The sequence below is a fragment of the Gorilla gorilla genome, chromosome 20 (assembly GCF_029281585.2).
Source record: "Gorilla gorilla gorilla isolate KB3781 chromosome 20, NHGRI_mGorGor1-v2.1_pri, whole genome shotgun sequence".
NCBI classification, from domain to species: Eukaryota; Metazoa; Chordata; class Mammalia; order Primates; family Hominidae; genus Gorilla; species Gorilla gorilla.
In genome coordinates this window covers 12,961,133-12,988,392 of record NC_073244.2, presented here as the reverse complement: position 1 = coordinate 12,988,392, position 27,260 = coordinate 12,961,133, and the positions used below count along the sequence as shown (strand labels likewise).

General features: G+C 46.5%; 1 protein-coding gene across 7 annotated transcripts in view; it reads left to right on the top strand.

The window, feature by feature from the left end:
• The window catches only part of INSR (insulin receptor), a 184,860-nt gene that overhangs the window by 150,480 nt on the left and 7,120 nt on the right, over positions 1-27,260 (top strand). For 4 of the 7 annotated variants that reach the window (XM_055371433.1, XM_055371432.1, XM_055371430.2 and 1 more), the window contains 10 exons: positions 3,156-3,430; positions 4,431-4,570; positions 13,929-14,088; positions 17,729-17,831; positions 20,038-20,105; positions 21,162-21,406; positions 23,640-23,750; positions 23,856-24,015; positions 25,882-26,011; positions 27,024-27,158. In XM_055371433.1, the coding sequence (XP_055227408.1) occupies positions 3,156-3,430; positions 4,431-4,570; positions 13,929-14,088; positions 17,729-17,831; positions 20,038-20,105; positions 21,162-21,406; positions 23,640-23,750; positions 23,856-24,015; positions 25,882-26,011; positions 27,024-27,158 (1,527 nt within the window). The remainder of the gene's footprint in view (positions 1-3,155; positions 3,431-4,430; positions 4,571-13,928; positions 14,089-17,728; positions 17,832-20,037; positions 20,106-21,161; positions 21,407-23,639; positions 23,751-23,855; positions 24,016-25,881; positions 26,012-27,023; positions 27,159-27,260) is intronic. The other 3 variants (XM_055371434.1, XM_055371431.2, XM_055371429.2) reach the window with 1 other exon arrangement.

Here is a 27,260-nt window from a genome sequence, read left to right as displayed (position 1 = left end):
TGACAAAGATACTGCACTGAACAAAAGCCACAGGCCAAGCTAATATGTGATGTTAGATTCAAATGTCCCAAATAAAACACTGCACTGGCAATATTGTTTATCTCCAAAATGCAAGGATGGTTTAAGATCAGAAGATTGATAACATCATGTAGTTCATCAAGAGGTGCAATAAGGAAGATCATATCTATTTCAATAACCTTAATTTAAAATTCCTAACTTAGAGAAAGGGGAGGAAAAAAAAGAGGCTTCATAAAACTCATAATAGAATATTTCTTCTACAAGATAAATATTACCTAGGTTAAACCAACAGGCAAGCTAACGTCATTCTTAAAATTATTCTTAGCAGAGTTAGGAACAAAACAAGGAAGCCCCATCTCATCATTACTAATTAACATTTCTCTGGGCATCCAGCCAATGTAATAAGACAAGAAACAGAAATTAGAGTTGTAAAGAATGGAATGTGGGAAATAAAGTCATTGCTATTTGCAGAGCATCTAGCTCAAGGGTAGGCAAACTATGGCCCATGGGCTAGCTGCCTGTTTTTGTAAATGAACTCTTATTGGAATGCAACCCCACCCACTTGTTTACACATGATCTAGGGCTGCTTTAAGCTACAATGACAGAGTAGTTGTGACAGAGGTCATTTGGCTTGCAAAACCCAAAATATTTATTATCTAGCCCTTTACGGGAAAATTTTGTTGACCCCTCTTCTAGTGTGTCATTGAAAACCCAAGAAAGCCAATTATGAAACTTTTTAAATGAGTTAGAGTTTGGGAAAGTAGGTACATAGAAATAAGCAAAAAGACTGTAGATACACAAGCAATAATTAGAATATAAAATAAGGGAAAAGATCCCTTTCAAAATTGCCATAAAACCTTAGCACAACTCATAATAACGCCATCTAGAATGACTTGTAAAGGAACACGTTTTAAAAAATGTTACTGATATATTAAATTGTACAAATAAACATGAAAGCCTGTTTCAAATCATTTAAAGAAAGCTTACTGGCAAATGGAAAAGAGTAAGTTGTATAGCACGATACATAAAAGGTTAATATCCTTAATGAATAAACAACACAGGAGTAAGGAAAACACAAGAAATTCATGGAAAAACAGACAAAAGACAAGGAGGGGACAATTCTTTGGAGAATCACAGAGAACCAATAAAGGAAAAATGAAGTCACACTCAGTAATATAAAGATCTGCAAATAATGTAGTCGAATGATAGCATATTTTTAATCTCTTGGGTTAAAGATCTAGACAAACAAACACAGAAAGAAAAAAAAAAAACTATTAAGGCTTAGGGTTGCTGAGATTGTCCTGGAATGCAGTCTCATGGCCTGCTGGTGGAACCACAAGTCAATATAGAGTGTCTGGACAACCATTTAGCTGTAGGTATTAAGAAGCTTAAAGAGTTTCTTATCTCCCTGAACCTAGTAATATTTTCCTCTAGGAATCTACTTTGGGGAAGTAATAAGACAATCAGACAATGATCAAAGGAACAGCAAAAAAAAAAAAAAAAAAAAAAAAAAAAAAAAGGAGCCATGTGCGGTGGCTCATGCCTGTAATCCTGGCACTTTGGGAGGCTGAGGTGAGCGGATCACCTGAGGTCAGGAGTTTGAGACCAGCCTGGCCAACATGGCGAAACTCCGTCTCTACTAAAAATACAAAAATTAGCTGGGCATGGTGGCGGACTCCTGTAATCCCAGCTACCCAGGAGGCTGAGGCAGGAGAATCGCATGAACTCAGGAGGCGGAGGTTGCAGTGAGCCAAGATCGCGCCGTCGCACTCCAGCCTGGGCGACAAGAGTGAAACTCTGTCTCAAAATAAATAAATAAATAAGGAGGATGGTTAAGTGAGTGATGACTCATGTAGTAAATGGAATATTTTACAGTCATTCATTGTTTTCCAAGTTTTCTGCAGGGAACACATGCTACTTTTGTAGGTGATGGAGGAAAACCCTAATATTAAAAAGGAAAAGTCCCAAAATTCTCTCCTAGTTAAAATGTTATGTTGAAAGGAAAATATTTAGTAAATGCTTCCAATATAATAAGTAGACAAAGTTTACTTCTAAAACAGGCTTGATCCTCATCATGTTCACACATAATATTTACAGGGAAAAAATTGTCCAAAGGAAGCAGTGGGCTGTGGATTTATGAGTGATTTATATTTTCTTTTCTTTTCTTTTTTTTTGAGAGAGTCTCACTCTGTCGCCCAGGCTGGAGTGCAATGGCACGATCTCAGCTCACTGCAACCTCCACCTCCCGGGTTCGAGCAATTCTCTTGCCTCAGCCTGCTGAGTAGCTGGGATTAAAGCTGTGCACCATCAGGCTCGGCTAATTTTTGTATTTTTAGTAGAGATGGGATTTCCCCATGTTGGCCAGACTGGTCTCGAACTCCTAACCTCAGGTTATCTGCCCGCCTTGGCCTCCCAAAGTACTGGGATTATAGGCATGAGCCACCTCGCCCAGCCTGCATTTTCTTCTTTATCCTTTTTTCTTTGTATTTTAAAATTTGTTAGCTATCAACCTTTGTTGTTTAATATATCTTCTTAAGGGATGGGGAGAAGTGTGCCGATTGCATAGATGTTTCTTGGAGTCAATCTTCCTGACCTGAGTGATGTGATTCCTTTTCTAAGAGTTGCAGCTTAATCACTCAAATTATACAGGTGCCCTAAGCAGTCATAAGAAGGAGAAGATGTATTTTTTCCTATTTAAACTGATGATGTCGATCAGTAGCTTGGGCCAATGAGCAAATGCCATTTGGCAGGGCTTCCTGAAAAGCTAGACTCTTACGTGCTTTTGGTGTCTTATTTTTGTCACTGACCCTGGCTGGCCTATTTATCTGCAAAATGAAAAACCTGAAATCGAGCATGTCGAGGGGAATATCGGTGTGTGTCTACTATTGACGGTCTTAGAAGCACTCATCCCTCACGAGGTGGGCCTGCTCTAATCCTTCAGATGCTCACAAGGGTATATTGAAAGCTGCTCTGAGTGGTCATTCCTGGCAGTCTGTATTGCAATCCATGTTCCCCATTGCTGCACCCTCCTGCGCTCTGATCTTTCTTCTTAATCAAGCCTTTTATTCTCCAGTGTCACTTTTTAAAAAAAAAATGATGGTGATGGTGTCATCATACATGTCCTACTGTCGTTCCAGGCCATCTCGGAAACGCAGGTCCCTTGGCGATGTTGGGAATGTGACGGTGGCCGTGCCCACGGTGGCAGCTTTCCCCAACACTTCCTCAACCAGCGTGCCCACGAGTCCAGAGGAGCACAGGCCTTTTGAGAAGGTGGTGAACAAGGAGTCGCTGGTCATCTCCGGCTTGCGACACTTCACGGGCTATCGCATCGAGCTGCAGGCTTGCAACCAGGACACCCCTGAGGAACGGTGCAGTGTGGCAGCCTACGTCAGTGCCAGGACCATGCCTGAAGGTGGGGCTGCTGCTCCGGGGTCCGAGTGTCATGGGTGGGACATCAAGGCTGACCAAGGACAGATTCTCCACCCTCTAAGCAGTGCATATCTGTATTTTACCTTATTGGCCTTCATTTTTTTTTGAGACGGAGCCTTGCTCTGTCGCCCAGGCTGGAGTACAGTGGTGCGACCTCAGCTCACTCCAGCCTCTGCCACCTATGTCAAGTGATTCTCTGCTTCAGCCTCCCGAGTAGCTGGGACTACAGGTGTCTGCCACCACGCCCAGCTAATTTTTGTATTTTTAGTAGAGATGGGGTTTCACCATATTGCCCAGGCTGGTCTTGAACTCCTGGGCTCAAGTGATCCACCCACATCGGCCTCTCAAAGTGCTGGGATTACAGGCATGAGCCATCGAACCTGGCCTTTTTTTTTTTTTTTTTTTTTTTGAGATGAAGTCTTGCTCTGTTGCCCAGGCTGGAGTACAATGGCGCAATCTTGGCTCACTGCAATCTCCGCCTCCCTGGTTCAAGCAATTCTCCTGCCTCAGCCTCCCGAGTAGCTGGGACTACATGTGTGTGCCACCACACCTGTATTTTCAGTAGAGACGGTTCCACCATGTTGCCCAGGCTGGCCTCCAATGCCTGAGATCAAGTGGTCCGCCAACCTTGAGCTCCCAAAGTGCTGGGATTACAGGCATGAGCCACCATGCCAGGCCATATTTTAAAATTATGAGTCACAGGCAATCATTATGTAAACTTTAGAAAATACACCACTGCACTCCCGCCTGGGTGACAGAGCAAGACTCTGTCTCAAAAAAAAAAAAAAAGTTATATGCAGAAAGTAACCCATTTAATCTTCCTAACAATCTTGTGGGATGAGTTTTAGATGTCCGTTCTCTGACGAGGAAAATGGGATGTGGGAAAATGATGTCACCAGCCCAAGGTTGCACCATGGACAGGTGGCAGAAGTGGGATCTGATCCAAGAGTTACATCCCTGCCTCTCACTTCCTCTCCTTACAGCCAAGGCTGATGACATTGTCGGCCCTGTGACGCATGAAATCTTTGAGAACAACGTCGTCCACTTGATGTGGCAGGAGCCGAAGGAGCCCAATGGTCTGATCGTGCTGTATGAAGTGAGTTATCGGCGATATGGTGATGAGGTAAGGCCCTTGACTCTTGGGCATGCCCCTGCACACTTCAGCATGCCCCTTCAGAGTTGCACTTGGTACCTCCTTCCTCTGCTGAAATTTTGATTCCAGTGCTTCTCTCATCAGGTACTGTGCTATTAGTACTTAAAGACTTGATACCTGACTTCTCAGGAAGATGGGTCAGAAATGCCAATCTACGAGCTTGTTACTTTTCTTAGTTTCTCACATTGCTTTCCAGCTGTGTCCTCTAAGTTGAATGATGTCTGCCTCCCACCACAACAGGAGACTCATTTCACTTTAGAAGGAGTTATTTGAGTCTTAAAACCTTATAAATTGCTGGGTACGGTGGCTCACACCTGTAATCCAAGCACTTTGGGAGGCCGAGGCAGGCAGATCACTTGAGGCCAGGAGTTTGAGACCAGCCTGGCCAACATGGTGAAACCCCATCTCTACAAAAATACAAAAATTAGCCAGGCGTGGTGGTGGGTGCCTGTAATCCCAGCTACTCAGGAGGCCAAGGTGGGAAGCTGAGGCAGGAGAATCACTTGAACCCAGGAGGTGGAGGTTGCAGTGAGCAGAGATTGCACCATTGCGCTCCAGCCTGGGTGACAGAGTGAGACTCTGTCTCAAAAACAGCAACAACAAAAACCTTATAAGTTACTTTCATTAGATGCTTCCATTCAGCCAGACACCATGCAAGGTGCTGGGTGAGTGCAGAGATGCACAAGACACAGAATCCAAGACAAATAACCCAAAAGAACCCAAACAGTTGCTAAGCTCTTCCCAGGGCTCACTGTATGTCCCAAACACATTCAGCACGTTACACAGAGTATCTCATTGATCACATTTTATTACCTCTAGGAAATTTTGAGAGGCCCCATTATTTTTATGGACAGCTAGGCAAAAAAAAAAAAAGGGCCGTTAATTCTAATTTTATTTTTATTTTTTCCTAGACTATAGATCCTGAGTACTGTTAAGTGTTTGTAAAATACATTGCTTGTAACATGCATTCCAATTTCAGAAATGCCAAAATGCAAAAATAATATACCTCTTGGGACTGAGGAAGTACAATACGTCCTCACATTATCCCAGTGAGCTGGGTACTGAGGCTTCCAGAGTTTAAGTTGCTGCACAAAACCTGGAAGAATAGAATCATGATCCAAATGCATGACTGATATTCCAATCCAGAAACTGCCAAATTTTTTTTACCATAAAGGTCTGGATAGTAAACATGTTTGACTCCGTGGCCAGATGATTTCTGTTACAGCTACTCAATTCCACCATTCTACTGAGGAAGCTGCCATGGGTGATATGTAAATAAATGGATGTGGTTGTGTGCCAATAAAACTTTATTTACAAAAACAAGTGGTGGACCAGGTTTAGTTGGTGGGCCAGAGTTTGCCAACAACCAACAGAGATTACAGCAAAATGTCTGATTTCCTGGAACTTTGAGAGGGAGTCCTCCTATAACCAGGTGGACCTCCCTCTACCCCTCCTGGGACCACATCTACTCTTGGCGACCAAAGATTTTGGCTTTGACAATAATTTAGAATTGAGATCTAATTCTAAATTATTGTGGCTTGTGAGCCAAATCTGGCTTGCAGAGCATTGTAAAGAATGTGCAACAGGGATGAGGTCAGGAGTTCAAGACCAGCCTGGCCAACATGGCGAAACTCCGTCTCTACTAAAAATACAGAAATTAGCTGGACATAATGGTGGGCGTCTGTAATCCCAGCTGCTCCTCGGGAGGCTGAGGCAGGGAGAATTGCTTGAACCCGGGAGGCAAAGGTTGCAGTGAGCCAAGATCGTGCCACTGCACTCCAGCCTGGGCGACAGAACAAGACTCTGTCTCAAAAAAAAAAAAAAAGAATACGCACCAGAGACTATATGTGGCCCTTCACAGCTTCACAGAAAAAGTAAACTTTCAAAAATAGTAAGTGTCCTTACTGAACTTGTCATTCTGGGCCTATTTTGGGGCCCTGTTTGCTAAATGAATGGCTTGATTTGCCTTTTTTAACATTCATTTTTAAAATAAAATTGCTAAATGAATGGCTTGATTTGCCTTTTTTAATATTCATTTTTAAAATAAAATTCCTTATCATACAGAGCTCAGCTAGTTTTTAATTGGCAGAAACGTGCATATGCCTCTAATCCATATTCATGAGTTACTTTCCTCTGCCTTTTGATGTCTCTGTCCACAATAGCCTTTGGAATTATGATTTGTAGTTGCTAGATAGAATTTAATCTCATGATTGGGGTATCATTTATTTTTGGGGATTTGGATTGCCTCTGGTTTTTACCATGTTAGGTAATACTAATTTTATCTGGAAACCATTTTAGCTTTTTGGATTGACAGCTTTAGTTATTGTTTCAGTCAGTTCTTGCTGCGTAACAAACTGCCCCCAAAGGTACTGGTTTAAAACAAAGGACATTTATTCTTTCTCTCAATTCTGCAGGTTCACTGGGTGATTCCTTTGTCCTGGGCCAGTTTGGCTGGGGCTGGATGGCCTCATTCACATGGCTGGGGCCTCAGCTGGGGGCACCTGGAGCTTTGTCCTCATGTGTTCTCTCACTGCCCAGTGAGCTAGCCCAGGCAAGGAAGGACATGCCCCATATACAAACACTTCTTAGGACTCTGTTTGCATCACATTTGCTAGTGTCCCTTTGGCAAAGTGAGCCCATGGCTAAGCCCAGAATGAGGAAGTACAATACATCCTCTGAGTATCTCAGTGAGCTGGATACTGAGGCTTCCAGAGTCTCATAGACACAGAAAGTCATGATTCCCTGGGGGCCATAATTGCAAAGTTTATTAATATATTATCCTATATGTATTAATCCTGTAGGTCCTAAGGAAATAATTCAAATTTGGGGCAGGGAACGAAGCTCTATGCACAAGATTTTCATCAGTAGCAAAATATGCAAACCACTAAGTTGTCCGTCCATTGGAGAATGGACACGTGGAAGATGGTGCATCGATAGAATTGGTGGATGAAGAGCCATTGAAAATGATGTTTGGGGGCCAAGCATGGTGGCTCATGCCTATAATTCCAGTGACTCAGGAAGCTGAGGTGGGAGGATTGCTTGAGGCCAGGAGTTTGAGCCTGGGCAACACAGCCAGACCCCATCTCTGCAAAAAAAAAATTTCAAAATTAGCTAGGTGTGGTGGTCTGTGCGTATAGTCCCATCTACTTGGGAGGCTGAGGAGAGAATTGCTTGAGCTCAGGAGCTCCAGGTTATAGTGGGCTGTGACTCACTCACTACACTGCAGACTGGGTGACAGAGCAAGAAGACTCTGTCTCCAAAAAAATAAGATAAAATGTTTGGGATGACCTTTGTTCAGTGTAATGTAGAAGTTAAAATTACATGCTCTGGAGTTTAGTTCGTTTGTGTTGTTATCCCCCAGCAGTTGAGAATCCCCCTGTATCTGCTGGGCGCAGTGGCTCACGCCTGTAATCCCAGCACTTTGGGAGGCTGAGGCGGGTGGATCATGAGGTCAGGAGATCGAGCCCATCCTGGCTAACACGGTGAAACCCCATCTCTACTAAAAATAAAAAAAAATTAGCCGGGCATGGTGGCGGGCGCCTGTAGTCCCATCTACTTGGGAGGCTGAGGCAGGAGAATGGCGTGAACCCGGGAGGTGGAGCTTGCAGTGAGCCGAGATCACACCACTGCACTCCAGCCTGGGCGACAGAGTGAGACTCCATCTCAAAAAAAAAGAAAAAAGAAGAAAAAGGAATCCCCCTGTATCCAGACTAGCTTATGATAGAGGAAAAGCTTATTAGCTCCCAGAGTTGAACAACTGAAGAGCTTCTCACATGGCTGGATCCAGGATTCCTTTGGGTCGGTTGCATCTTTTTTTTTTTTGAGATGGAGTCTCACTCACTCTGTCATCCTGTCATCCAGGCTGGAGTGCAGTGGTGCAGTCTCAGCTCACTGCAACCTCTGCCTCCCGGGTTTAAGCGATTCTCCTGCCTCAGCCTCCTGAGTAGCTGGGATTACAGGCACCCACCACCACACCCAGCTAATATTTGTATTTTTAATGGAGACGAGGTTTCACCATGTTGGCCTGGCTGGTCTCGAGCTCTTAACCTCAGGTAATCCACCCACCTTGGCATCCCAAAGTGCTGGGATTACAGGCGTGAGCCACCATGCCTAGCCTGGGTCAGTTGCATCTTAACAGCTCCTGGCAGTGAGCCCAGTAGCCCCTGGTTGTCCACCTGTGGTTGTAGTGGTTCCAAACCTCATTTCTTTGCACTGCCAAACCCGGAGGAAGACAGACTGCATCCCAGCATTCCCAGCTTGACTGAGGTCATGTGACATCCAATGCCCAATCATGTGACCAGAGGAATGCTGTATGCTGATTGGCTTGGGCATGAGGGATTTTTTTTTTTTTTAAATTTAGAAACAGCTTTATTGAGCTGTAACTTACATACCATAATATTCACTCCCACCATATGCTAGAGAGAATTTTGTAAATGTAGTAAAATTACACTCCAACAGTATAAATTGTGTACCTAAAAATAAAGTTTTAGGCCAGGAGCAGTGGCTCACGCCTGTAATCCTAGTACCTTCAGAGGCCGTGGTGGGTGGATCACCTGAGGTCAGGGTTCAAGACCAGCCTGGCCAGCATGGTGAAACTTCGTATCTACTAAAAATACAAAAATTAGCCGGGCGTGGTGGTGCATGCCTGTAATCCCAACTACTCGGGAGGCTAAGACAAGAGAATCACTTGAACCTGGGAGGCAGAGGTTGCAGTGATTCCGAGATCACACCACTGCACTCCAGCCTGGGTGACAGAGTGAGACACCATCTCAATATATATATATATGTAAATAAATAAATAAAGTTTTACGTCACTTTTTTTTTCTTGATCAAAGCAATGCTAGGTAATTAAGGACATTGTTGGCAATAACAGAAATGTGTCTATGAAAAGGGTCTTAAGAAGGTGACTGTAACCTCACATTCTCCTTTCATTTTCTCCCCCATCTCTGCTTCTCTCTAGGGTGAACAGAGTTGGTCTGGGTGGGATTGGGGTTTTGCTGTGTGGGGCAGAGGCTGTTGGGGATTCGTGATGGGAATTCCTAATAGTGACCCTTGGGTCCCAGGAACAGGAGACACAGGTCAGTCAAAGGCATGGGAAGAAGCTAGGAGAAGTTAGGATTCGAGTTAAATCCAGTGCCGACAGGGTGACCGGTTGTCTAGGTTTAGCCAGGACTGAGGGCTCCCTGGGATGTGAGATTTTCAATGTCCACACTCAGAAAGTTCTGGGCAAATGGGGACAAGTTGGACACAGAAGCAGAAAAAAAATCAAGGAGGGTCTGCAGTGGAAACAGGCATTGTTCACTCTGCAGAATCTGTATTCTTGCTGTCAACAATGCCCCGAACTTCCTCTGGAATCTGCTCCTCACCCTTGAGTGGCTCTCACCTCCCACCCTCAACCCCACCCTGGTACCAGGGCAAAACACAAAACTCAGCCCCAAATTAGCCATGACAAAAATGCAAATCAAGACCACGATGCAATACCACTTCATGCCCACGAGCGTGGCAAAAAACAAAAAGACGGACAATAACAAGTGTCGGTGAGGATGAGGAGAAATCGGAACCCTCATACATTGCTGGTGGGAACATAAAATGGCACAGCTGCTTTAGGAAAGAGTTTGGCATTTCTTTCATTCTTTCTTTTCTTTTTTTTTTTGAGATGGAGTCTATCTCTGTAGCCCAGGCTACGGTGCATTGGTATGATCTTGGCTCACTGCAACCTCCGCTTCCTGGGTTCAAGTGATTCTCCTCCCTCAGCCTCTTGAGTATCTGGGACTACAGGAACCCATGACCTCGCCCGGCTAATTTTTGTCTTTTAGTAGAGACGAGGTTTCACCATGTTGGTCAGGCTGGTCTCGAACTCCTGACCTCGTGATCTGCCTGCCTCGGCCTTCCAAAGTGCTGGGATTATAGGCAATGAACCACCGTGCCCAGCTGGTGGAAGGTATTTTTTTTTTTTCTTTTGCTAGTTTCATAAACAAAGCCACCTCTAGCTATTTAATTGCATTTTCAGTATCTCCCGTTAAAAAAATTTTTTTTTCAGAGACAGAGTCATCGTGTGTCACCCAGGCCCACCATCCGCCACCATGCCCAGATAAATTTTTTTTTTTTTTCAAACAGAGTCTTGCTTTGTTGCCCAGGCTGGAGTCTCACTTTGTGGCACACGCCTATAATCCTAGTTACTCAGGAGGCTGAGGCAGGAGAATCGCTTGAACTCGGGAGGCGGAGGTCGCAGTGAGCCAAGATCATGCCACTGCACTCCAGCCTGGGTGACAAGAGCGAAACTCCGTCTCCAAAAAAAAAAAAGAAGATGCATTTCCCCTTTGTCCCGGATAGCAGCTACCTTGGGTTTCTATATTTGCTTATTTGTCCCTCGCTACTCGGTGACTCATTCCACTTGGAAGAAACTTTGGACTGGAGTTCCCTGCCCCCACCCCTGCCACCAGACTGATTTGTTTTCTTGCTGTTATTGTCACATGATAAGCATGGGGTTGTTGGCTTTTTTTTTTTTTTAACATTTCTTTCTCTTCTCCACTCTCTACCCCCCTCCTAAATGTTCCAGCCCGGTTCTCTGCATGCACTATTAGCTTGGAACTGTTTCGAAAACTTTTCAGAGTTTTGGCTCGATGCTTGCAGGTTTCATGGTCTTATTCCCAAGAGCCTCCTGTCTCTTCTCATAAGTTCTGGAATTATCTCTAGTTACGTGCTTATCACAGGGTATGTTTCCCACTTTGCAAATCTCCATTTGGGTGGATCCCAACTGTTTTATTTATTTATTTATTTATTTATTTATTTATTTATTAGTTTATTTTATTTTATGTGTTTATTTTTCAGGCAAAGTATACCACATTTTCTTTTTCTTTTTGAGACAGTCTCGCTCTGTTGCCCAGGCTGGAGTGCAGTGTCGCGATCTCGACTCACTACAGACTCTGCCTCCCGGGTTCAAGTGATTCTCCTGCCTCAGCCTCTCGAGTAGCTGGGATTACAGGCGCACACCACCACAACTGGCTAATTTTTGTATTTTTAGTGGAGACGGGGTTTCACCATGTTGGCAAGGATGGTCTCAATCTCTTGACCTCGTGATCTGCCCGCCTTGGCCCCCGAAAGTGCTGGAATTACAGGCATGAGCCACCGTGCCCGGGCTTCAACTGTTTTTATAATGATTAAAAAAAAAAAATCGAAAGGCAGCACCATGGCAAAGAAAGAGCTTTTTTATTTGTCCTTAGACATTAAGCCCATTTATCCATTTGGTTCTGATGTGACAGAGGCTGGGAGTTGCAGGGAAAGGCAGGAAATCTGGCATAGGCCCTGCAGATCCTTCATTTCCACTCTTTTCTAATTTTGCTGGAGACATGGCAAAAATATTCTGCAATGGTCTTAAGGAGAAGTTCTAGAGCCAGACAGTTCTCTTTTTTTAGTTTCTTTCTTTTTATTTATTTATTTTTTTTGAGATGGAGTCTTGCTCTGTCACCCAGGCTGGACTGCAGTGGCACGATCTCGGCTCACTACAAGCTCCGCCTCCCGGGTTCATGCCATTCTCCTGCCTCAGCCTCCCAAGTAGCTGTAGAGCCAGACAGTTCTGAGTTCAAGAGCTGGCCCTGCCACTTTGCAGCTATGAGATCTCGGACAAACCATATAATCTCTTAAACCAGGGGTCAGTCAGTAAACTATATCCCGTAGGCTAAATGTGGCCTGCTGCCTGATTTCTAATGATTTGTGAGCTAGGAGTCACTTTTGCATTTTATTTATTTATGTATTTATTTTTGAGATGGAGTCTTGCTCTGTCACCCAGGCTGGAGTGCAGTGGCACAATCTTGGCTCACTGCAACCTCCACCTCCTGGGTTCAAGTAATTCTCCTGTCTCAGCCTCCGAGTAGCTGGGATTACAGGTGTGTGCCGCCATGCCCAGCTAATTTTTGTATTTTGGGTAGAGGCGGGGGTTTCACCATCTTGACCAGGCTGGTCTCGAACTCCTGACCTCAGGTGATCCGCCCACCTCGGCCTCCCCAAGTATTGGGATTACAGGCATGAGCCACCACGCCCTGCCCACTTTTGCATTTTAAAATGGTCAGGGAAAAAACAATCAAAGGAAAAATAAGGAGAGACGTGAACCAAAGGGTGCAAAGTTTCAGATGGGAGGAATACGTTCTAGGAATCCACTGCTCTGTAGATGAATGGTGACTATAGCTAATAACACATATTGCAAAATGGCTAGAAGAATAGATTTTAAATGTTCTCACAACAAAGAAATAAGTACATGAAGTGATGAGGATTTAATTAGCTTGTTTTAATCATTCCGCAATTTATACTGTAACATAACTTTACACTGTACCCCATACGTGTACACAACTATTATTTTTATTTTTGTTTATTTATTTTAGAGACAGGTTCTAGCTCTGTCACCCAGGCTGGAGTACGGTGGAGCCTTCATAGCTCACTGCACCCTTGACCTCCTGGGCTCAAGTGATTCTCCCACCTTAGCCTCCAGAGTAGCTGGGACTACAGGTGCGAACCATCGTGCCCAGCTAATTGTTCTATTTTCTGTGGAAATGGGGTCTCGCTATGTTGCCCAGGTTGGTCTCTAACTCCTGGGCTCCAGCAATCCTCCCTTCATGGCCTCCCATAGGGCTGGGATTACAGGCACGAGCCACTGTGCCTGACCTATAATACTGTTGTCAATTAAAAATAAAACAGATGATTTTTAGAAAGATAATATTATGGAAATTAATATTAATAGAAAATAGATAATAGGGCTGGGAGCTGTGGCTCACGCCTGTAATCTCAGCACTTTGGGAAGCCGAGGTGGGCGGATCACTTGAGGTCAGGAGTTTGAGACCAGCCTGGCCAACATGGTAAAACCCTTTTGTATTTTCTTTACTGAAAATACAAAATTAGGCAGGCGTGGTGGTGAGCGCCTGTAATCCCAGCTACTCGGGAGGCTGAGGCAGGAGAAACGCTTGAACCCGGGAGGCAGAGGTTGCAGTGAGCCGAGATTAAGCCATTGCACTCCAGCCTGGGCAACAAGAGTGAAACTCTGTCTGGAAAGAAAAAAAAAGGAAAAGAAAAGAAACCATCAGGGTTTAATGCTCGGCTTCTGGCTTAGGAAGTCTGGCTCTTACCGATAATGATAACCTCTGCATATATCTTTATCCATAGCACTATGGTTATAAAATTCTGCAATTCTCAAAGTTGCTTATGTGTCTTAGTCTGTGCTTTGCTGCCTTGGCGTCATTTCTGAGCAGGATCCTGGCTGTGAGCTCCCTGCTAGGGGTGGACACTCCCAGATGTGCAAAGCTCACCCACCCTCCTTCTCCTCCTCTCTTCCTTCCAGGAGCTGCATCTCTGCGTCTCCCGCAAGCACTTCGCTCTGGAACGGGGCTGCAGGCTGCGTGGACTGTCACCGGGGAACTACAGCGTGCGAGTCCGGGCCACCTCCCTTGCGGGCAACGGCTCTTGGACGGAACCCACCTATTTCTACGTGACAGACTATTGTAAGTCTCCATGGCAGCCTCAGCTGGCTGGGGCTGCGCTTAGCACTGAGCATGGTGGGACATTGCAGGGGATGACTTGGAGAGGCCACAGGTGCTGGCCCTGGCCTTGACTCTCAGGCTTATCAGCTGCTGCTGTGCTTGCCCTCTTTGATCCTGCACTTTTTTTTTTTTTGAGATGGAGGCTTGCTTTGGAGTGCAGTGGCACAATCTCAGCTCACTGTAGCCTCCGCCTCCCGGGTTCAAGTGATTCTCCCACCTCAGCCTCACAGTAGCTGGGACTACAGGAGCCCGCCACCACGCCCGGCTAATTTTTGTATTTTTAGTAGAGATGGCATTTCACCATGTTGGCCAGGCTGGTCTCGAACTCCTGACCTCAAGTGATCCGCCCGCCTCAGCCTCCCAAAGTGCTGGAATTACAGGCATAAGAGCCACCATGCCTGGCCTGATCCTGTACTTAAAAAAAAAAAAATGTTTCAGAGGTACTTGTGCAGTTCATTATATAAGTAAATTGTGGCTGGGCACGGTGGCTCACACCTGTAATCCCAGCACTTTGGGAGGCCGAGGCGGGCGGATCACAAGGTCAGGAGATCGAGACCATCCTGGCCAACATGGTGAAACCCCGTCTCTACTAAAAATACAAAAATAAATTAGCCAGGCATGGTGGCGGGCGCCTGTAGTCACAGCTACTCAGGAGGCTGAGGCAGGAGCCTCAGGAACCCGGGAAGCGGAGCTTGCAGTGAACCGAGATCGTGCCACTGCACTCCAGCCTGGGCAACACAGTGAGGCTCTGTCTCAAAAAATAAAATAAAATAAGTAAATTGTGTGTTGTTGGGGGTTTGCTGTACAGATAATTTTGTCACCCATGTAATCAGCATAGTACCTGACAGGTCGTTTTTTGATCCTTTCCCTCTTCTCACCCACCACTCTCAAGTAGGCACCTGTGTTAGTCTGTACTCACACTGCAATAAAGAAATACCTGGCTGGGCACAGTGGCTCACACCTATAATCCCAGCACTTTGGGAGGCCGAGGTGGGCGGATCACTTGAGGTCAGGAGTTCGAGACCAGCCTGACCAACATGGTGAAACCCCATCTCTACCAAAAAATACAAAAATTAGCCGGGCATAGTGGTGTGCACCCGCAGTCCCAGCCACTTGGGAGGCTGAGATGGGAGAATTGCTTGAACCGGGAGGCAGAGGTTGCAGTGAGCTGAGATTGCGCCACTGCACTCCAGCCTGGGCGACAGAGCAAGACCCTGTCTCAAAAAAAAAAAAAGAAAGAAGAAAAAAAAAGAGAAACAGAGAGGAAAGAAAGAAAGAGAGAGAGGGGGGAAGGAAGGAAGGAAAGAGAGAGAGAGAAAGAGAGAGAGAAAGAAAGAGAGAGAGAAAGAAAGAAAGAGAGAGAGAGAAAATAAAGAGGGGACGAGCACAGTGGCTCACGCCTGTAATCCCAGCACTTTGGGAGGCCATGGTGGGTAGATCATGAGGTCAGGAGTTTGAGACCAGCCTGGCTAATATGGTGGAACCCCGTTTCTACTAAAAATAAAAAAATTAGCTGGGCGTGGTGATGCGTGCCTGTAATCCCAGCTACTCAGGAGGCTGAGGCAGGAGAATCACTTGAACCCGGGAGGCGGAGGTTGCAGTGAGCTGAGATCACGCCACTGCACTCCAGCCTGGGTGACAGAGTGAGACTCTGTCTCAAAAAATAAAAAAGAAAGAAAGAGTGAAAGAGAGAGAGAAGAAAAAGAAAAAGAAAGAAAAGGAAAGAAAGAGAGAAAAAGAGATAAAAGAAGAAAAAGAAAGAAGAGAAGAGAGAGGAAGAGGAAGAGGAAGAGGGTCTGAGACTGGGACTCAGTAATTTATAAAGAAAAGAGGTTTAATTGGCTCCCAGTTCTGCAGGCAGTACAGGAACCATGATGCTGGCATCTACTCAGCTTCTGAGGAAACTTCAAGAAACTTTCAATCATGGTGGAAGGTGAAGTGGGAGCAAGGTGTTAAGACAGGGGGATGGTGCTACACACTTCTTAAACAACCAGATCCCATGAGAACCCACTTATTATACAGTACCCAGTAGGGATGTTGCTAACCCATTAGAAACCGCCTCCATGATCCAATCACCTCCCACCCGGCCACTCCTCCAACATTGGGGATTACATTTCAACAAGAACTTTGGGTGGGGACACAGATCCAAACTATAGCAGTCTCGGTGTCTACTGTTCACTTCTTTCTGTCCACGTGTGGTCAGTGTCTCACTCTCACTTATGGGTGAGAACATGAGGTAGTTGGTTTTCTGTCCCTGTGTTAATTCAATTAGGATAATCACCTCCAGCTCCATTCATGTTGCTGCAAAGAACATGATCTCATTCTTTTTCATGGCTGTGTAGTATTCCATGCTGTGTATGTATCACATTTTCTTTATCTGGCAATCCTGCACTTCCTCATCTGTACATGGAGATAATAACAGAACCACTTCAGGAGGTGGAGGGACATTTTAATGACACAAATGTTAAGTGCCTGGCACCTGTTGCTAGTGTCTCCATCTTTGTTACTAGAGTTTTTTGGCTGGATGAGGTGGCTCACACCTATAATCCCAGAACTTTGGGAGGCTGAGGCAAGAGGATTGCTTGAGGACAGGCATTAGAGACCAGCCTGAGCAACATAGTGAGACTCTGTCTCCACAAAAAAATACAAAAATTAGCCAGCTATGGTGGTGCATGCTTGTAATCCCAGGTACTCGGGAGGCTGAGACAGGGGGATCACTTGGGCCCAGGAATTTGAGGTTGCGGTGAACTGTGATTGTGCCACTGTACTCCAGCCTGGGTGACAGAGTAAGACACTGTCTCTAAAAAATAAAAATTAAAAGAATTTTACATCTGTCAAAAGTCATGCTGGGTTCGGGACTAGCTATGTAATTTGCAAGACCAGTGAACAATGAAAATGCAGAACTCCTTGCTTTAAAATTATTAAGAATTTGGCCGGGCACGGTGGCTCATGCTTGTCATCCCAGTACTTTTGGAGGCTGAGGCGGGAGGATCACCTGAGGTCAGGAGTTTGAGGCCAGCCTGGCCAACAAGGTGAAACCCTGTCTCTATTAAAAATACAAAAATTAGCCGGGTGTGGTGGTGCATGCCTGTAGTCCCAGCTACTTGGGAGGCTGAGGCAGGAGAATCGCTTGAACCCGAAAGGAGGAGGTTCCAGTGAGCCGAGATAATGCCACTGAACTCTAGCCTGGGTGTCAGAGCAAGACTCTGTCACAGAAATAAGTAAATAAATAAAAATTAAAATAAAATGAATAAGCATTTCAGAGGGGCAACAGCAGAGCATTAAACTGACAGAAAAGGGTCCTGCATCCACTGCCTGAGATGTGGGAGGGATGGAAATGAGCAGTGATTTGGGGCAGGGGTGGGGAAGAGTGTGCTTCCAGAATACTGACCTCTGAGCCCACTGCCTGGTCCCACTGCACCTACGGGACTGTTTCGGGACTGCTGGAAAATCAGGGTGTGGAAGAGCAGCAGAGAGGTTCATGGACAAGGGAGGGAAGGAACAGGGTGGCCCACCCCTTCCAGGAGTGGATGTGATTTTTGATGTGAACTTTGTTGGAAACACATTGATATGAAACATATATTTTCTTATTCTATTTCAGTAGATGTCCCGTCAAATATTGCAAAAATTATCATCGGCCCCCTCATCTTTGTCTTTCTCTTCAGTGTTGTGATTGGAAGTATTTATCTATTCCTGAGAAAGAGGTGAGTTCAGTTGAGTTCAGTGGTGTGCTGGGAACAGTTGGTTCTCTGGGGGAAAACATGCCTTGATATAGGTATAGGCATATTTAAGTTTATTATGAATTTTACTGATATAGGATGTGTAACATGCAATTTACAGATAATTGTCATAATATGATATACACAACTCTTTATTGTAAATTCCCTCTAGCCAGTTGATTCTCACAGAATGTTTTTATTGATTTTTTTTTTTTTGCCCAAACCTTTATATCCGAAGCTAACCTATTATTGCAATTGATAAACAAGTAAAGCTCCAATGTGAATGTTGATTAATTTTTCAAAATTTACATTAAAGAGTAGGACTTGACTGGGCACAGTGGCTCACACCTGTAATCCTAGCACTTTGGGAGGCCAAGGCGGGTGAATCACCTGAGGTCAGGAGTTTGAGACCAGCCTGGCCAACATGGTGAAACCTCGTCTCTACTAAAAATACTAAAAAATTAACCAGGCATGGTGGTGGGCGCCTGTAATCCCAGCTACTCAGGAGGCTGAGGCAGGAGAATTACTGAACCCTGGAGGCGGAGGTTGCAGTGAGCTGAAATCGCACCATTGCATTCTAGCCTGGGCGACAGAGGGAGACTCCGTCTCGGGGGAAAAAAAAAGTAGGACAAAACTGAAATAAGACATATATGTTCATCAGTGATGAGTGATGTCTTTGCTGAGTCAGATGGTAATTTTTAAATATCAGAAGAACATTTTGTGCCATGTGCAACATCACAGTTGCAGACATGACACGCTTTTAAGTTTAATCTACATGATTAAACATTTTTCTCAGCCAGGCACGGTGGCTCACACCTGTAATCCCAACACTTTGTGAGGCCGAGGCGGGCAGATCATGAGGTCAGGAGTTTGAGACCAGCCTGACCAACATGGTGAAACCCCGTCTCTACTAAAAATACAAAAATTAGCAAGGTGTGGTGGTGTGGGCCTGTAATCCCAGCTTCTCAGGAGGCTGAGGCAGGAGAATCTCTTGAACCCGGGAGGCGGAGGTTGCAGTGAGCCGAGATCGCACCATTGCACTCCAGCCTGGGCAACAGAGTGAGACTTTGTCTCAAAAACAAAACAAAACAAAAAAATATTTTTCTCATCACTTTCTCAAGCCTGGACAAACAACAGAACAACAAATCCAGTCCTGAGTTATAGCATTTGCCAGTTTCTGTAATGTAAATATTCCCAGGATGTCTAAATTCAAGCTGTAGACATAATATTACTGAGTGCAGTGTTAGAAAGAGATACATAATAGCTCCCCATTGAATCCACCCTATGGATACAATATGGTGTATAAATGATATAATGTAAATAACCTCAATTGCATTGAGCATAGTAAAATGTAGTATGAGAGTTAGGAAGTGATGAGTTTTGAACATGTATTGTCTTTGCTTTTAGGATAATTTATTTAATTGTTAAGACTCTATAATTTATATTTTTTGTTCTATTTGGAAGGCGTTGTACAATTTAATCTTTAATGATGCTTGTATTTAACAACTGGCTCACTAGTTTCCTGAAAATTTAATAATTGTTTCTCATCAGTCGCGATGAGCTCGCTCTAGAACAGTACTGGGTGAGTGGCTTTTAAGTGTTACATGGATGGCCACAAATTATTAAAAAAGCCAGCCAGAGTCCTGCATGGTCGTACATATCTGTAGTCCCAGCCGCTCGGGAGGATGAGGCAGGAGGATCACTTGAGACCAAGAGTTCAAGACCAGCCTGGGCAACATAGTGAGACCCTGTCTCTATGAAATTTTAAAAATTAGCCAGGTGTGGTGGTGAGCATCTGTATTCCCAGCTATTCAGAAAGCTGAAGTGGGAGGATCTCTGGAGCCCAGAAGGTTAAGACTGCAGTGAGCTATGATTATACCACTGCCCTCCAGCCACAACACAGCAAGACTGCAACTCTGAAATGTAAAAACAAAAACAAAAACAAAAACAAAACAAAACAAAAACCACCCAGGGAGGGATGAGTGCTCCCATGTTGATGCACTTACATACCTGTCTGATGGGCTTCCATTCAAAACATAAAGGTCCCCCATCCCTGCCCTAGACTGCATCTAGGATTATGGGGATTCTGCTGGTAAGGGCTGCCATTTGCCTTGGGGAGTCTTGTATGAAACACCTTTCTGCAGAGTCCCATGAGAATCTCAAGCTAACGTGCCTCGTTTTCCTCCTCCAGGCAGCCAGATGGGCCGCTGGGACCGCTTTATGCTTCTTCAAACCCTGAGTATCTCAGTGCCAGTGATGGTGAGTACCATCCCTTCCCTGTGGGTGGCCAGAACCCTACTCATCAGCTTCCTTTGCCTTCACCATTGAGTGAGAGTGAAGGATGGGTTCCCCAGGGAGGCCCAGAAAAGCCCTCTTATTCATTTGAGCTTGCCAAACTGCCCTTGCTGCAGAAACCTCATTACTGTGTGCATCTGGACACATGGTATTTGGCACCTGCCTGAATGGGCTCATCTAGCTGGTCTGGGACCCTTGGGCAGGGTCGACCACTTGGGCTGGGCTCAGCTGGGTGGTTCTTCTGGTCTTGCCTGGCTTCACCCATGTAGCTACATTTTGCTGGTGTGTCAGCTAGCACTCGGTAGTCTTAGATGATTTCACTCACATGTCTGGTGGTCAGCAGGCTGGGTGGTCCCAAGGTGGGGGACCTAAGCTGGGGGAGGCTGAGCCTCACTCTGGCCATGTAGCCTCTTAGGCTCCAGCAGGCTGGCTCAGGCTTCATTGCATGGTCCTCTGTTGGTTTCTAGTAGCAAGCTCCAGGGCAAGCTCCAGGGCAACAGTCCATTCCAAATCTCTGCTTGGGTCATTCTTGTTGATTCCCATTGACCAAAATAACTCACAAGGCCATGCCCAGGGCCAAGGGGTGGTGAGATAGACTCCACCTTTTCATGGGAAGAGCTCCAAGTGTCCTGGCTTTTTTTTTCCCCAACCTATTACAACCTGTCTTCCATCCCCTTGGCACTTTGCAGAAACAGTAGTCTCAGGTGGGAAGTAGCATCATTCCGTAGCAAGGGTCTGAAATCAGGCAAGAAGGATGGGGCTGCAGGTTTGCCTCAGGACATACTGGCCAGGATCTTGGACCAGTTGTGGCTCCTTCCTTGAGTCTCTGCCATGCCCTCTCCATGGGTGCAGATGCCTGTCCTGTTCTCGGCCATATGCCCAGTGCCCGGCATGGGTCCTGGATCACAGAACTCATTTCATGAGTGTTTTCGAGGGGGTTTGGGTGAGGGCTTGGGTGGAAGGTGGCTGCAGACCCCCAAGGGATCTGCCAAGGATGCTGTGTAGATAAGTGAGAAGTAGTGTTTCCATGCTCTGTGTACGTGCCGGACGAGTGGGAGGTGCCTCGAGAGAAGATCACCCTCCTTCGAGAGCTGGGGCAGGGATCCTTCGGCATGGTGTATGAGGGCAATGCCAGGGACATCATCAAGGGTGAGGCAGAGACCCGCGTGGCGGTGAAGACGGTCAACGAGTCAGCCAGTCTCCGAGAGCGGATTGAGTTCCTCAATGAGGCCTCGGTCATGAAGGGCTTCACCTGCCATCATGTGGTGAGTCCAGTGGGGATGGGACATGGGCTGGCTTTCCTGACCCTTCCCTTTCTCTGCCTCCTCCTCCTGCACAGAGCGACAGAGGACACAGGGTGTAACCTCCTACCCACCCCCCACTCCACTAAGCTTCCCATCCTAGAGGTGTGAGGAGGGATCGTTCCCTTCTCAAATCCCATCCTCTCCCACTTCGCCTGGAACCAGACTCTATCACTGTCTCATCACTTTCTGGAATGTTTCATTGCTTTCCAGAATCTTTCATCACTTTCTGGAATCTTCCATCATTTTCTGGAATCTTCCACCACTTTCCGGAATCTTCCATCATTTTCCACAATCTTCCATTGCTTTTTAGACTCTTCCATTTCTTGCTTTTTCCTGGCTCCTTTGTAACCCAGGACCACACAGAGGTCCGCCTGATACCACCTGCCCTCGTTCCTACTCTCCTTTGAAGGCAGCACAAACTCTTCCTGCCTTTCTGCTCCTTTGTTCCTCTTTGAGTCCCATGTGCTTTCATCCTTGCCACACATATTTATGGGGCATTTAAAGCCCTGCTCTTGTCCCTGTGATACAGTGGATACCTGTCCCTGTAGAGCTTCCAAAACAGCAGGCGGAGACAGACTCCAAAACCTTTATTTTTATTTTATTTCATATATATATATATATATATATATATATATTTTTTTTTTTCTGAAATGGAGTCTCGCTTTGTTGTGCAGGCTGGAGTGCAGTGGCACAATCTCAGCTCACTGCAAGCTCCACCTCCTGGGTTCACACTATCCTCCTGCCTCAGCCTCCCGAGTAGCTGGGACTACAGGCGCCTGCCACCACGCCTGGCTAATTTTTTTTTTTTTTTTTTTTGAGATGGAGTCTCACTCTGTCACCCAGGCTGGAGTGCAGTGGCATGATCTCAGCTCACTGCAACCTCTGCCTGCTGGGTTCAAGCAATTCTCCTGCCTCAGCCTCCCGAGTAGCTGGGACTGCAGATGCCTGCCACCACACCCAGCTAATGCTTTTTATATTTTTTTAATTAGAGACGGGGTTTCACCATGCTGGCCAGGCTGGTCTTGAACTCCTGACCTCGTGATCCACCCGCCTTGGCCTCCCAAAGTGCTGGGATTACAGGCGTGAGCCACCACGCCCAGCGCCTGGCTAATTTTTTTGTATTTTCAGTAGAGATGGGGTTTCACTGTGTTAGCCAGGATGGTCTCGATCTCCTGACCTCATGATCCGCCTGCCTTGGCCTCCCAAAGTGCTGGGATTACAGGCGTGAGCCACCACGCCCAGCCTGTTTTTATATATTTTTAAGACAGAGTCTCTCTCTGTTGCCCAGGGTGGAGTGCAGTGGCACAATCTCGGCTCACTGCAACCTCTGCCTCCCAGGTTCAAGCAATTCTCCTGCCGCGGCCTCCTGAGTAGCTGGGATAACAGGAGCCCACCACCACACCCAGCTAATTTTTTTATTTTTAGCAGAGATGGGGTTTCACCATGTTGGCCAGGCTGGTCTCGAACTCCTGACTTCAGGTGATCCACCGGCCTCAGCCTCCCAAAGTGCTGGGATTACAGGCATAAGCCACCACCCCCGGCTGACTCCAAACCCTTTATACATTAGGAGAAAATGCTATGGAAACATGAAGAAAGGGAGGAAAGGAGGGTTGGACAGGGGTGTATTTGAGCAAAGACTTAGAGGACATGAGGAGCTGGGTCCTGTGGATGTGGCAGGGAACAGAGAGCCAGGCAGAGGGAATGGTTAAAATACAAAGGCCTGGCTGGGTGCAGTGGCTATAATCCCAGCACTTTGGGAGGCTGAGGCAGGCGGATCACCAGAGGTCGGGTGTTCAAGACCAGCCTGACCAACATGGAGAAATCCTGTCTCTACTAAAAATACAAAAATTAGCCGGGTGTGGAGGCGGGCACCTGTAACCCCAGCTACTCGGGAGACTGAGGCAGGAGAATTGCTTGAACCTGGGAGGCAAAGGTTGCAGTGAGCCGAGATCACGCCACTGCACTCTAGCCTGGGTAACAGCAAGATTCCGTCTCGAAAATTAAAAAAAAAAAAATACAAAGGCCTATCTGTCTGCTGTCTGGGCAGGTCTGTCTGCTCTCCTAGACCAGGGCTGAGCACGCTGCATCCAGGCCACAGGGTGCTGTGTGTGACATAGACACCAGGGAGGGAGGAGAACCCTGGTGAGTCGAATCACGGACCCTCCTCCAAGAACCCTGGTTGCTTGCTCCGCAGGTGCGCCTCCTGGGAGTGGTGTCCAAGGGCCAGCCCACGCTGGTGGTGATGGAGCTGATGGCTCACGGAGACCTGAAGAGCTACCTCCGTTCTCTGCGGCCAGAGGCTGAGGTAAGCTGCTTTGGGGGACCCAGCGGGGTACTCGGTGGAGCACCCGCTCCTGGCCTCCTCGGATCCCAGTGCTGCTGAAACACCAACCCCGTGTTTCTGTTTTAGAATAATCCCGGCCGCCCTCCCCCTACCCTTCAAGAGATGATTCAGATGGCGGCAGAGATTGCTGACGGGATGGCCTACCTGAACGCCAAGAAGTTTGTGCATCGGGACCTGGCAGCGAGAAACTGCATGGTCGCCCATGATTTTACTGTCAAAATTGGAGGTTCGTCTGGCTTTCTGCTTTGAAAACATAACGACCCAGGCCGGGTTTGATTTCAGAAGGAAGTTGTCTATAATGAGCCGTTAAGTCTTTTCTGATAATATAAAGGCAAGATACTTCTTTTTTTTTTTTGTGGGGTTTGTTTTGTTTTGTTTTGTTTTTTTGTTTTTGAGACAGAGTCTTACTCTGTCTGTCGCCCAGGCTGGAGTGCAGTGGCGTGATCTCAGCTCACTGCAACCTCCACCTCCCAGGTTCAAGTGATTCACCTGCCTCAGCCTTCCAAGTAGCTGGGACTACAGGTGTGCGCCACCATGCCCGGCTAATTTTTGTATTTTTAGTGGAGACGGGGTTTCATCCATGTTGGCCAGGATAGTCTTGATCTCCTAACCTTGTGATCCTCCTGCCTCGGCCTCCCAAAGTGCTGGGATTACAGGCGTGAGCCACTGCACCGGCTTTTCTTTTTTTTCTTTTTTCTGACATGGAGTCTTGCTCTGTCGCCCAGGCTGGAGTGCAGTGACAGGATCTCGGCTCACTGAACCTCCACCTCTTGGGTTCAAGCGATTCTCCTGCCTCAGCCTCCTGAGTAGCTAGGATTACAGGCGTGTGCCACCACACCCAGCTACTTTTTGTATTTTTAGTAGAGACGGAGTTTCACTGTGTTGGCCAAGATGGTCTCAAACTCCTGACCTCAAATGATCCACCTGTGTTGGCCTCCCAAAGCACTGGGATTACAGGCATGAGCCACTGTGCCTGGCTGGGCAAGATTTTGGATGGGGACCCCCCCCTCAAGCTGTCATTTAATTGCATGTATTGATAAACTCACTTACCCATTTACTTCTTTAAAAGATATGTTTGTAGGACCGGAGGTCCCGCCTGTAATCGCAGTGCTTTGGAAGTCCAATGTGTAAAGACTGCTTGAGTCCAGGAGTTTGAGACCAGCCTGGGCAACATAGTTAGACTCCATCTCCTTGAAAAAATTTTTTAAAAAGTGGGGTGTGGTGGTGCACACCTGTGGTCCCAGCTACTCAGGAGGCTGGGGTGGGAGGATTGCTTGAGCCCAGGAGGTGGAGGCTGCAGTGAGCTGTGACTGCATCGTTGCACTCCAGCCTGGGCGACAGTGAGACGCTATTTCAAAAAACAAATAAAAAAGGAATATAGAGGGGACCAGAGCAGCGTGAGATGTGAGGATGAGGAGAGAGGCAGAAACCAGACCCAGAAGGACCTTGCGTGTCACAGCAAGTCATCTTGACATTATCTTACATTAGCAAGGGGCAGCAGGAAGTGATATGATTCTATTTATGACTCAAAAAGACATCTCCTGGCCAGGTGCCGTGGCTCACCCCTGTAATCCCAGCACTTTGGGAGGCCGAGGTGGGTAGATTACCTGAGATCAGGAGTTCGAGACCAGCCTGGTCAACACGGTGAAACCCTGTCTCTACTCAAAATACAAAACATTAGCTAGACATGGTGGCAGACAGCTGTAATCCTAGCTACTCAGGAGGCTGAGGCAAGAGAATTGCTTGAATCAGGGAGGTAGAGGTTGCAGTGAGCCAAGACTGCACCACTGCACTCCAGCCTGGAGGACAGAGTGAGACTCCATATCAAAAAAAAAAAAAAAGAAAAATGTAGCTTCTTCGTGATTTGGTACCTTCTTTTCCCTCCCTTTAAACAGTAGCCCATCTTCCCCCTGCACTTCCCCATGCATACCCTCAGAATCCATTCTTACTGGATTTGGCCACCACCCAGGTGAGCGCAGACATGGGCCAGGTGAACCCCTCTTAGGGCTCTGTGAGAGGTGGGGCAGTCAAGGTGGCAGATGCTAGGACCAAGGCCGAAGGTTAAGAGCGTGTGAACCTTTTCTGTTGTCAGACTTTGGAATGACCAGAGACATCTATGAAACGGATTACTACCGGAAAGGGGGCAAGGGTCTGCTCCCTGTACGGTGGATGGCGCCGGAGTCCCTGAAGGATGGGGTCTTCACCACTTCTTCTGACATGTGGTGAGTTGTGTGTGGATGGGTGGATGGACGCTGGGCTTGAATTCCAGGTGCTAGTGAGAGCCAAGAGCGGGGGAAGGAAGCCTGCCATCCTCCTGGACGCCCCATCAAGGAAAGGAAGGCAGCGTCCTGTCTGAGGATCTTTCCACGGCTACTCTTATGTCCTGACCAATCCTGTAGGCATTGTGAACCCTGAAAATCTGAGACAGGTCTCAGTTAATTTAGGAAGTTTATTTTGCCAAGGTTGAGGACGCGTGGCCGTGGCACAGCCTCAGGTGGTCCTGAGGACAGGTGCCCAAGGTGGTCAGAGCACAGTTTGGTTTTATACATTTTAGGGAGACATGAGACATCAGTCAACATATATAAGATGAACATTGGTTCGGTCTGGAAAGACGGGACAACTCGAAGCGGGGAGGGAGCTTCCAGGTTGTAGGTAGATAAGAGACAAATGTTTGCATTCTTTTGAGTTTCTGATGCGCTTCTCCAAAGGAGCCAATCAGATATGCAGGTATCTTAGTGAGCAGAGTGGGGACTCTGAATAGAATGGGAAGCAGGTTTGTCCAAGCAGTTCCCAGCTGGACTTTTTCCTTGAGTTTAGTGATTTGGGAGCCCCAAATTGATTTTCCTTTCACAGCATTTATGAACTGCAGCATGAATTGTTTTATTAAGTGGCCAACCATGTTCTAGAAACCAAGAGATGTGTGTGTGTGTGTGTGTGTGCGTGTGTGTGTGTGTGCATATGTGTTTGTGTGCGTGTGTGTGTTTGTGTGTGTATATGTGTTTGTGTGTGTTTGCATATTTGTATTTGCATGTGTGTGCATGTGTGTGTGCGTGTGTGTTTGCGTGTTTGTGTGTATTTGCATGTGTGTGCACGTGTATGTGCGTGTGTTTGCATGTATGTGTTGGCATGTGTGTTTGTGTGTGTGTGCGTTTGCGTGTGTGTGTTTGCGTGTGTGTGTGCGTGTGTGTGTGTCTAAATGGCTTATTTGTTACTACTATCAACTGTCATCGGCAGGTCCTTTGGCGTGGTCCTTTGGGAAATCACCAGCTTGGCAGAACAGCCTTACCAAGGCCTGTCTAATGAACAGGTGTTGAAATTTGTCATGGATGGAGGGTATCTGGATCAACCCGACAACTGTCCAGAGAGAGTGTAAGTGTAGAAAGGGTTTAAGGTGTGTGAGGTGTTCGTTGAAAGGGTATTGCCCTTTACACGTGTGCTTGGTTTTGCCTTTCCTGTGTCTACATGCTCACC